The sequence below is a fragment of the Centruroides vittatus genome, unplaced genomic scaffold (genome assembly GCF_030686945.1).
Source record: "Centruroides vittatus isolate TY-2023 unplaced genomic scaffold, ASM3068694v2 scaffold_3315, whole genome shotgun sequence".
NCBI lineage: Eukaryota > Metazoa > Arthropoda > Arachnida > Scorpiones > Buthidae > Centruroides > Centruroides vittatus.
The window spans coordinates 2,604,756-2,617,048 of NW_027122703.1; the positions used below are offsets into that span (position 1 = coordinate 2,604,756).

Genomic DNA, 12,293 nt, shown 5'->3' on the forward strand with positions numbered 1-12,293 from the left:
AATAACAATTTTTACAGGCAAAATTCAGGTGTTACAAGCTTCTGTTAATTGAAGATGTTTAACTGTTCACAATTTACATAAAACATCTACTACTGTATTATTATCATTCAATATAAGATTTCAGTGGTAATTTATAAATTAAAATATTCATTATTAAAAGAATTTTATAAAAATTTTGTTAATGAATATTTTTAAAATATGAATACTGATTAAATATATGTAATTATTCATGCATATGTGATTTAATAAAAGTATAAAATGATTCATAATCATGAATTTATTCCCTAATAGTTTTATAATTTATGTACAATTATAAAAATATATAAAGATCAGTTTCCTAATTTAATTGTGTTATATTTTATAATGCAATATAATTTTATAAATAGTTTTTTTTTTATTTGCCACAGTTACTTGAATTGCAAGTGGAACAAAAGAAATTACAAAGCTTAGGAAACAGAGCACCTGGAATTCCGTTTAAGGTACATTAATTAATGACAAATATAATAATTTTTAATAATTAAAGATTTTGTTATGAAACACAGTAATGAACTGATTTCATGATTATTATATTTAAATGCTGGATTTTCAGGCATACTATAAATATGCTATACTGTTTTTAATGAAACAGTAATATGGTAAAGGATGAGATGTAATGACATTTTTAATGTATTGTGTTTAAAAAAAATTTTTTTTTGTTTTGTGAATTTTTAAATATGGCATAAAGGTAGGTTGTTAGGCCATTATTTTGTACTAAATTTAATTCTATATATCTGGGGTGGCCAACTTTTGTATACATAAGATCTACTTTTTATCTTAAAAATGCGTCGCGATCGACTTGTTGTCATAGGCATAGTGTAAGTGGGGAGGGGGAGGTGTGAAATACATACTATGTTTATACACTGTGTTTCAGTACGTGGTGCACTGCTTATGAGTCGAGTCATAACTGCATGCATACTGTTGTGTTCGGTTACAAATATAATACATTAAGTCAAGACATCGCGAGCGATCGACCAAAATTGGCTTGGCGATCGACCGGTCGATCGCGATCGACTTGTTGGCCACCCCTGCTATATATCATGTAATTTTAAAATTAATATAATAATTAAATTTAGTACAAGATGACAACCTAACTATTTATCATTAGACCAAATTATTTTGTTTTGTTAATTATTATCTTGCCTTTTGACAGTAAAATTTGGAATAATATACAAACCAAATTTTATACAGGAATTTTTTCATTTTTTATTTAACTCTTTAATTGATAATATTACTTTGATAAAAACTTACACATAATCATTTGTATTGCTTTTGCAAATTAAGTTATGAAAATTTGTAAGAATAAATTTAAACCTGATAAGTTAATCTATACAGTGCCACAGTAGGATTTCCTGCTTTATTTTGGATAGTCTTGCTTGTTTTGTGTCAAATTGCATTTTTTTATATTTGTCACTGCAAACTTTTTTGGTCTATCAACAGTGGTTCTATCCATAAGATCAATGATATATCTAAAATTATGTTCAGTCAGATAATGATTTGTCTGAAATAATTAAATACCATATTTACTCAAATATAAGACGATCTTGCATATAGGATAAGGTGTGACTTTAAAGATCAAAATAAAGGAAATTAGATTTATTAATACAATTCTAATTTTATTTCGTTTAATAACAAATAAAATATCAAATGCATGTAAATGCACACATTGTTCCGCAAAAATCACTGGCATTTTAAACTTCATGGAAAAAATCTTGTAAAATCGACATAGTTTGTTAATGTAAAGGTGGACATTGGGAACCTTTTTTGGCAATTCTTAACAGTCGAATTCACTCTTTGTCAATACACTTATGAGTTTCTTCAAATTCTGATTTCCAAATAATCATCTGTTTTCACGTAGGAATGAATTAAAACTTACTGTATATCAGGCTCCCATGTAATTTTGGAATTAAATTCAAAAGATTTGCTTTTCCTATTGCTATTCATCTTTACTCCTGACAATACACAAGAATGATTCAAATGACCCAGATAAAATACTTTTGTTTTTAAACACTAGAAGATAAAAAATGCGAATACAGTTTACAAAAATTATACAAAAATGAAAAGAATCCTTCACTCGTGTGCAGTGGTGATATTCAGTGGGTTCGCACAGGTTCGGCCGAAACCCGTTGTTAAAATTTTCAGTTTTCCGAACCTTGTTAAACACACAGAACATTTCTCAGTGGTTTTTTTTTTTTTTTAAATATATTAAAATATACGTATTATACTCTGTAATACTACTAAACTAGAGCCTTATACCCTGTTCGCACCAAGCATTTCAATCTAGATTGTGAGCAAGGTCGGGGACTATGTCTTGGTGCGATCTCTCTCGACCGTTTCAATCTCGACCAAAACAAGGTTTAATCGCGATCGATTCAACAGAGTTCTTGAAACTAGATCCAGTCATAAGAGAGATCCCACAATCCCACGCGTGCGAGATAATACAAGATGGCTGTGGAAGACGTGTTGGGCTATGGACAGTGAAATAAAAAGGATATTGTATTTCGAGAGATGATGACATCTGTCTATTATCAGCGGTGCCATTTGGGGTGAAAAATTTCTCTGCCTAAAAGAAGAAAAAAAAAAGGTCGACAGCACTAATATACTATTGTTACCTGGTCTTTGCCCAGGGCTCGTTACGTTTCAAATACGCCACTGATTATTAGATATATCGCAAGAAAAGGTATTGTATTTATTTCTAGCCAAAACTTCCATTTTGTTTGTCGGTGATTGTCAGGGAAAAATTTTCTACTAGCGAACCCTTTGTTAACTATATCGAATATCACCACTACTCGTGTGTATAAGATGACCTAGGTTTTTGAAGCAGCGAAAAATGGATAAAAACCTCATCTTATGTGCAAGTAAATACGGTAATTTTAGAATTAAGTTTAATTCAATAATGAAATTGTTTAATTACTGATATTAATACAAGATGGTGCATAACATCTACTTTCATATCAAATCCATTTGTAGACCAAATAACTTTATATCATTAATTATTAGTTAGTCAAAAGTTATAACAAAAATGTTATTTAAACCTATTTCCATTTTTTTTTTACTGTTTAATCTTAAAATAATTAATACAGATATTTATTTGATAGTGTAATAAACAATTAAAATAACTCAATTAAGAAAATCAAATTATAAAGACAGTAAACAGTTTTGATTATATTATTGATCTTTATCACTGTGCAGTAATAAAATTCAGAATAGCATCATTGGTATTAGAGCATATACATACAAGGTAAATATATTCAAAAAAATAGTTTTATTATCTGCTAAATGATTTGCATTTGCAGTAATGTCAATAGTGCATTTGTAATTTCCTATATCATATCATATATATATATATTATAACTTGATAAAGTATAATCATAATATTTACATATGTAAATACTACAATATAATATAGTGGAGCACTGTTTATATATTTCACATTTATCATTTTTTTATATTGTTTCAAAACATTTCTGCTCCTTTCAATGGTGAAATTTTTTCTGTAGTCTTAAGTTCATTATTGAGCTTCATTTATAGTGATACATCATTTCTTCTCTGATAAAGATAGTCATTATCTTAATATTCTTATGAGAATCTGTTTGTTAAATGATGTAATTCTGTCAATATGAAGAATCTTTCAGCCTAAGTCTAATTCTCTTAACAAAAAGCTTTCTATCATTATTGCAATTCGTCATACAATTATGACATGATATCACGGTCCTCTTCTTTAACAAGGAACCATTATTGAAATTGTAAGACTGGTTCCTACAATAGACAAGGGAGAATTGTTTGTACTCCATTGGATGACTCAGAGGAAGACAAGAAAAAATAGAGTTTGGGATGGCTGAAAGTCAGTTGATTTGCAGAAATGATTGTTTATGGAAGGATTTTATGATTGTTGATTGTACATCATATAGAATTCTTTGCTAGGGATTATTCTTGGGACTCCTAATCTTGAACTCACTATCACTTTCAACCAGTATGTAAATTCTCCCCAGAATTTCCAACCAATGCTATATTCAATTCCCATCTCTGATACACTTAGATCTAAATATAAGATCTAATGAAGAACTTTCCCTCTTACAGACACAAACAAATTCTGTTGATAAATATATTGATTTTTGTACTTGATTTCCTCCTGTTCTTGTTTTAATTATAAAGAAGTAAGCATAAAATTTTTTGAGAGAATGAATCACACAAAAACACATAATGAAGATAGATAGCCTCCAGAATTAATAAAGCTTATATATCATTTCAGACAATATGTCTGTCCCTCATTGTTCCTCTTTATTTTACATCAGTCTGATTATAAAAGCTTAAGTTATAATTAAAAATTTACATAAAGTTATAACAAACAATATTACCTGGATGACAGAAGTTTGTGTTATGGTTATAATAGTGGCAACTGGATTTTAATGTACAATAGAGTACCTAAATAAATTGTAAATTTTAAAGCGTTTTAAATAAAACTATTAATAAAATGAATACCTGAAAATTATAAAACGAGAGAGTATAATAAAATACTATTAAAACTGTAAAATATTTTTTAAAAAGTGATAAAAAGGAACTTTGTGTTCTAAAAAGAAATAAAACTTATTAAAATGTTAAAAGGTAGTGTGACAATCACTGTATGACTTGCATCTAAACTATAGATGGATGTTACAGTGTAATGTAGGAAGACAGGATGGGTGGGGTACTTTAAATGGACTCTTCTCAGAGCTGCAGTAGTGATTGCAAGAATACAGATAACAGAATGAATTTGAACACTGACAATGTCATTGGTGAGATCTGGCAATCGCTATATAGCTTTGAGAAGAGTCCATTTAAGATATTTCCCTCCTGACACCTCATCTCTGTATTATACTAACATCCATCTCTAGTTTGGATGATAGTCAAACAATGATAGTCACTCCTTTTTATCAAATTTTTATAATTTACAGGTATTTGTATTGATTAATAATTTTATTTAAAACTCTTTATACTTTATTTAATTTACAATTTATGTATCTATTTTATTGTACATTAAAATCCAGTTGCCACTATTATAACTTTATGTAAATTTTTAACTGTAACTTAAATTTTGTAATGTTTTTTTATAACCAAATTGATGTAAAATAAAGAAGACCAATGAGGGACATATTGACCAAAATTCATATTCTCCAAGAATTAATAAAGCCTGTATATATATTTTCATTGTATGTTCCTGTGTGATTCATTCTCCCAAGCGATTTTATGTTTACTCATAACAATATTGATTTTGTTAACATAGTATATCACTGAATAAATATACAGTAGAGAGTCGTTTATCCGAATCAGTTGGGGACTGGGGTTGTTCGGATAACTGATTTTTTGGATAACCGATTATGTCCGAAAAAATATATTAACCTGTCTGATGTTGAAATTTTTCTCAGTTGCGTGTCGCTTCGTGTTGAATTTTTGTCGATTTTAAGCCTAACGAAAATTTTTATAATAATAATCAAGGCTATTGTATTGTTAAAAATTATTTCTTTATTTTGTACAAACAAAATAAATATATTGAAAAATATAAAAACATAAAAATTATACTTTAGAAGTAAATCTAGTATCAAAAAAGTTCGATTCAGCACGACACAGTCTGACTGGAAAGCGTTCGGATAACCGGTGTTCAGATCAACTCTCTACTGTATTTAATTTTTTTATTTCTGAGCATTATCACTCTTCATCAGGATCTACACAATGCTGACCTTTAAACAAGGCATGTCATTATATTATGTTAAGGTCTGTATATCTACAGTCAGACCCGGTCATGACATATCAAGACCATAAAACCTCATGTTGTTTACAAAACATACACAATATTTCTATAACACATTTTTGTATTGTACTATTCTCTTACATCCCTCTTCTCATTCATATAATCAAATAATTTAAAACTGACTTCGTCAAGTATGTTGTTTCTCAGAAAGAAGAATTAATAATTTATTAGGTAATGAGCATGAAGTAATCACAATCACATTATAGGTTTACATATTTATAGTATCCTGTAACAATAAGAGAGTGTAAATAATGTTTCTTTAACAAAATAGATTTATTGCTGAAACTATTCCAATGTAAAATTCCAACATAGAATTCCTAGTGGTTCTTGATAGATATTCTGAAATTAAACAAAATTTATAGATGACAGTGAACCACTCATTATAACTGGCATTTTAATTTTGAATAAGCAAAAATCATTTTGGAATTTTTTGATGTTTATTAGGATGAAAATTGTCTAATTAATCACTGATCAATGCATTTTAAAAAAAAGTGCAATAAAAAGGTTCTACTATTTTTTTTATTAAAAAATATATATATAAAATAAAAAGCTACAACTTTAATGATTTTTTTCATTTAATTATTATAAATTTATCACAAAAAAATTATTAATTTTGCCATTTTGTGATGCATGATTTAAATTTTGTTTGTAAGTCTTTTTGGTCTATTCTCTTGATATATAAACATATAAACAATGCTCCACCATATATAATTTTAATATTTTATATAATAAAATTTCTCTAGATATTGATACATTTCATAGATTTAATATTATGCAATAGGAACTTACATAAATTTATATTTTTTATCAACATGAAAATACATTAGCTCAGTGATTCTCAAAGTGGGGGTCACTGAAAAATTGATGCCAGATCAATTTTTTTTCAAATATTTTATAAATTTACTATGGATTCAAGTTTAGAAATAATAGAAATAAAAAATATATGAAATAATTTTTACTTAAATAAATTGCACATATAAATAATAAAAACACTATAAATATTTAAATACAAGCCTAAATATAATAATCATAAATTTGTGCGCTATTGGGGAATCCCCTGAGTTCCACTCTGCCTAAACTATGATAGAACAGCGTTGTCATTTGGAACGGTGTTTGCTAGCAGCATTGCGTCTGTGGGCAAGTCGAGTTAGAAATACAGCAGAGTGTCGTTATCCGAAAACCGATCAATCGAAAGCGTTTCAGTCGGCAAATTTGAATTTCCACTAGTGCTGTGGTGCTGCAATATTTGGCTCTGTCTTGGAATACTCCGTTTAGTTGATGTGTGTTTTTAGCTGGCAGCATTGGCGTGACCATGAGAGAGTACTTAAAGATGCACCAGTATTTGAACGAGACTTTTTTCCCATTGTGAGTGGTAAGTTTTGCTTGTTTTTCTGAGGACTGTGTTGTGCTGAATCGGAACGTTTTGAGACTAGATTAACTTCCGAAATATAATGTTTTTTGTTTTTATATTTTTCAACATATTTATTTTGTTTGTGAAAAATAAAGAAATAATTTTTAAAAAAATTTCATTAGTCTTAACATTGACAAAAATTCAATGCAATGCGACACGCAACGGAGAGAAATTTCAACATGGAATAGATTAATTAAACAAAAGAAATTAACTCCTCCTGAATCCCCTCCCTCTGGGATGTTTTTCAACACATACTCATTCTTCAGGGTCCTTTGAAATTTATAAGTGCAAAAGGGGGTCGCACACCAAAAAGTTTGAGAAACACTGCATTAGATAATTAAAAAATCAATAATATTTTACATGTTTATTGTTCTTAAAGATTTCTTGAATTTCACTTGTAGTTCTTAGGGTTTTTGAAAGAAAATTTCTTAGAATTTATTAATTTTTAATATTTTATCTTGTTTAGAAAGCTACAAGAACTGTTGGAATAAATGTTAGATTACCTCAGGTATTAAATTTTATATCTTCTTTTTCTAATTAATATAGAATTTTTAACTAATAAATGTTTATAATTTGTAGGAACTTTTAACAAGAACAGTAGGAACTAATGTAAATTTACCTCAGGTAAATTTAATAATAAATTAATTATAATTAATAATTAATAAATTAAATTGAATAAATTATAAAAATATTGTTTGTAAAACATTTAAAAATTATACAATGACTATTCTGATTGTTTTATTCATTATAAAATATCTTAATGTTTACTAAATTTTTAAATATGAAGTCATAAAATATTTATAGTTTTCAAAAATTTTAATTTTAGAATTATATGTTAAGTGGAAAATGTTCCTTGCTAGCTTTTCATTTGAGAAAAATTAATAATTTAATAACAAAGTTGTAAAACACTTTTTTTTTTCTTTCTGATTAAAATAGAAAAACTTTATGATATTTTTCTTTTTACTAAACAAACTGCTTTCGTTGCAGTGAAAGCACTTTGTTGTAAGTACACTAGACTCTTGTTAATCTAGCTGTTTTTTTTTTTTTTTTTTTTTTCATCGAGACCCCCGGAACAAGACATACCCTCAGATTGCATTCTCTGTGCATATTCAGTTTATAAGAATGTATAGGCCTGAAGGCAATGATTTGACCTGTTGTCCTTTGAAGCTGATTTGGTTTGGAGACAGGAGGCAAATAATAAAGTGTACTGACATAAAATACTATACACAAAAATATCTGAATAAACTGGAAAATGGGTTTTGTAACATGACTATCATTTTCATGTAAATGGAAGTGTATAGATAATTGTACTAAGCAGGGATGGGGAGTCGGAGGAAAAATACATTACTCCCAACTCTTGAGTGAGTATTTTTTTAAATTAACTCCGACTCCTGATTTCTTTCACTAATGCACTATGAATAAGTTAGTGGTTTGTTTAATAGGAAAAAGTTGGCTATAATAAGGTTTTTGATAAAAAAAAATAGTGTTTTTTATTTATTATATACAAAAATATATTTAAGAAGAATAAATTTGAATTTTAAAATTTCCGAACAGTATTTAGTAAATATTATTTATGAATAATTTTTATAAATTTATGTAGTAATATAAATTGATATCATAATAGTTTATTTGTATAATGGGACTTTTACAATTTTCAAACAGTTTACATGAAATAAAAATTGAAAAACAGCAAAAAAAAAAAAAAAATCAGAAAATATTGACTTTGAATACAATTTTTAAAAATTTTAACTATTTTATATGAAAATTTTAACTTAGAACATTTTCAATTTTGGGGGTTTTTTTGGCATTATATATGCAAAATACATATCTAACAATATAATTTCTGCCCTTATAAAAAAACTGAAGGAAATTTTTATTATTTTATGTATATGTAATGATATTAATACTGTGGGAACGCCGGAGGTAGGACGGAGTCGTACCTCCTTTTTTTCTCGGCGTTCAGGTCGGTAAGACCCACCCACTGTCTAGGATGGCTAAATTTATCGTAATATCCCGCCTTGTCGGGATCGGTTAGTTAATTGTCAGGTCGAGTGGAGGAAGTGTGGGGTCGTCGATAAGAAAAAGGCAATATCCGTAGTAGCAGGACAACACAGATAAGATTTATTAGAACAGAGAATCGATTACATCGAAGCGACGCATTCCGTCCCTAATCGCGGGAGAGAGAGAGCTCACAATTGTTAGGGGATTCATACCTCTCAGTTATTGCTTATGATCGAGAAGGTTCTTCGGGTCGGCTGAACGTCCTTCTGGCGTCTTCCCTGTCGGTGAGCGGCTGGATCGGCTTGTAGGCGGAGGCTCCGGCGTCTGGAATGGCCTTCGTACAGGACTCGGGTCAGCGGGTCGTTCCCCTTCTTCCGACCTCTTTCTTAGATCTCGTCCCCCTTTATATACCCCCGGTCCCTTCCGTAACGATCACCAATCGCGAGGGAGGGTGGTGACTTGAGTTCCATGACTCAGGTGGGATCCGGAGAAGGAGGGAAGCGGTTTTGACGGCGGAAGACTGTACATCCTTCGAAGCTTGATCGTTATCGCGAATCTCGATCGTTATCTCCCGAGGGGATTTGAAATAATGAAAATTTAAACTCAGACCGACTCAATTCGGTCCTCACAATACTGAAGTAAAAAACACTAAAAGATTGAATGAAATTTAAGAATTTGTTCTCAAAAAAGACTAGCCTCCATTATGTTCTCTTTAAAGTTAGTGCACAAGTGAGATTTGATGAAATGATACTTATTGTATCTGTCGTTCTCTCCTCTACAGGTGTCATACCATACACACTACACAAAAGCCTGGGAACATTACAATTGAATAGAAACACATACATCACACTACAGAAGGCCACTATATTGAATACATGTCATATTATTAGGAAATTCCTGAAGACAGACACACACACTGACATACCTATTTAACTTTTGTCTTGTGTTGGTTGCTATTCAGCATAGTTCTTAGCAACCAGTGTTAATGCTGCATGAAATTGCTAGGTGTGTGGTGCACAGGTAGCTAGCATTTAAATTTCTATGAAATGAAGTACCAATTTTTGTTACTCTTTCATGTTTTCAATACTACTAAAATCTAATTGCATTGGGTTCAAATTTTTTTACTAGTAGTATTTAATTATTTAATATTAAATAAAATATTTAATGATATTTATATTAAATGTTTTACTTAGAAATTTATTTTTGATAAAATACATTTAATGTTGTGTTTTCTTTATAAAATTCTTTGGTTTGAATATAATTGTTAGAAATAAATACTTTATAATTATTATTTGAAGGTTGAGTTTTCTGGTTTATTAATTAATTAAATTAAATCATTAAATTTAGCGTCCAATTGAACGTCTTCCAAAATGTATAAGTCCTTCAAAATCAGTCTCAAAAATTTCCTCTAGATCTGATTCGTCATCATCACAGGGAACTTCAGCTGTTACTAATCAGGTTTTTTAAAAATAAAATAACAAAATTATTGACTGTAAGTAATAGAATAATACAAATGAAAATAATTTGTATTTTTATTCCAGGAAAAGATTGGAACACCTCCTGTACCAATGCAGTTAATTGCAAATACTGCTATGGGACCTTCAAAAAGTGTTCCTTCTACTGTATCTAGTACCACAATAAAGCCAGTAGCTTCTTCAATCAGTGTTATTGATTTAACTAGAGAAGATGGAGATGTTGCATCATCATCATCAAATAATAATCTTTCTACAGCTTCATCTTTGGCATCTTTATCAGGTATTTTTTATAAACTAGACACTTTCATCAAAAAATTTCATTGTTATAGGTAATAAGTGATGATAATATATACAATATTATTATTATTATTGATAATTAATAATATATATAATAAATTTGATCATTATGTAAGTTTGATAAGTTATGTACAGTGGTACCTCACTTAATGAGCATAATTCGTTACAGAATCTTATTTGTAATGTGAAACACTTGTTAAGCAAAACAATTTTTCTAAATAAATTAATATAAAATACAATAATGCATTCCACACCAAAAAAATACTCAAATATTTCATGTATAATGTTTATTCAAAGAAAATTATACAATATATATTGTTAAAGAGTGTGAATCATCATCTTTTCTTCTAGCGTGGAATGAACCAACCTGAATTTGCAGAAAACAAAAAAAAAAGTCGCAGCTAATATGTCTGATAAACATGCCAAATAATATGCCAAATTCTTGGGCTATGTAAATGCTGTAATTAAATATTATAAATTAATTAATTTGACTAGAGGTAGGCAGTTATGCTTCCATCTCGTATTAAATTTAATAATTGTCTAAATCAGGGGGTTCCCAATCTTTTTTTATACTGCGACTCCCTTTACAGGCTGTAATTTTTTTTGCACTGCCCTTCTAAAAGAAGATACTTACCTGTAGCTCTAACAGATGTTAAAATTATTATTCAAAGAAAACTTCAAAGAATATAGAATCTTAATAATTATTATTTATTAGAAAGCATAACAGTACAATTAATGAGAAGGACGAGCTTGCTTTTCTGAGCATAACTTCTCAAATTGGGGTTGACATTTTGAAATGGCTACTCTTCTTTGTACTCTTTCCTGAGTCTTTGACACGTTTTCTATTTATTTGAATAAAGTTATCCACTTTATGATGCATAAATTAAATACAACACACTTGAAATCAAAACACTGATTTATCAACACTTATAATTGACAAAAACAAAAGACTGAACAAAAGAACGAGAAAATGGAAGAGTGGGGTGATGAGACGCATGCACCGCGCACTCACTCATTACGTCGTGTGCAGGCAACCTGTGGGTATCGTTTTGCAACTCTCCTAGGATAGCGCCGCGACGCCCCAGGGCATCGCAACGCACAGTTTGGGAAGCCCTGGTCTAAATTAAAAATTAATTATTTATAATTATTAAGCTTAATATGAGATAAAAGCATAACTGCCTACCTCTAGTCAAATTAATTAATTTCTAATATTTAATTATAACCTTTACATAGTCCAAGAATTTGGCATATTGTTTGGTGTGTTTATTACATAATGGGCTATGGT

General features: G+C 29.3%; 1 protein-coding gene across 3 annotated transcripts in view; it reads left to right on the forward strand.

Moving 5' to 3' along the window:
* The window catches only part of LOC136988450 (enolase-phosphatase E1-like), a 70,673-nt gene that overhangs the window by 50,717 nt on the left and 7,663 nt on the right, over positions 1-12,293 (forward strand). For 2 of the 3 annotated variants that reach the window (XM_067286295.1, XM_067286294.1), the window contains exons 6-10: positions 408-479; positions 7,702-7,743; positions 7,815-7,859; positions 10,584-10,694; positions 10,778-10,991. In XM_067286295.1, coding sequence (XP_067142396.1) covers positions 408-479; positions 7,702-7,743; positions 7,815-7,859; positions 10,584-10,694; positions 10,778-10,991 — 484 coding nt within the window. The remainder of the gene's footprint in view (positions 1-407; positions 480-7,701; positions 7,744-7,814; positions 7,860-10,583; positions 10,695-10,777; positions 10,992-12,293) is intronic. The other variant, XM_067286296.1, reaches the window with a different exon arrangement.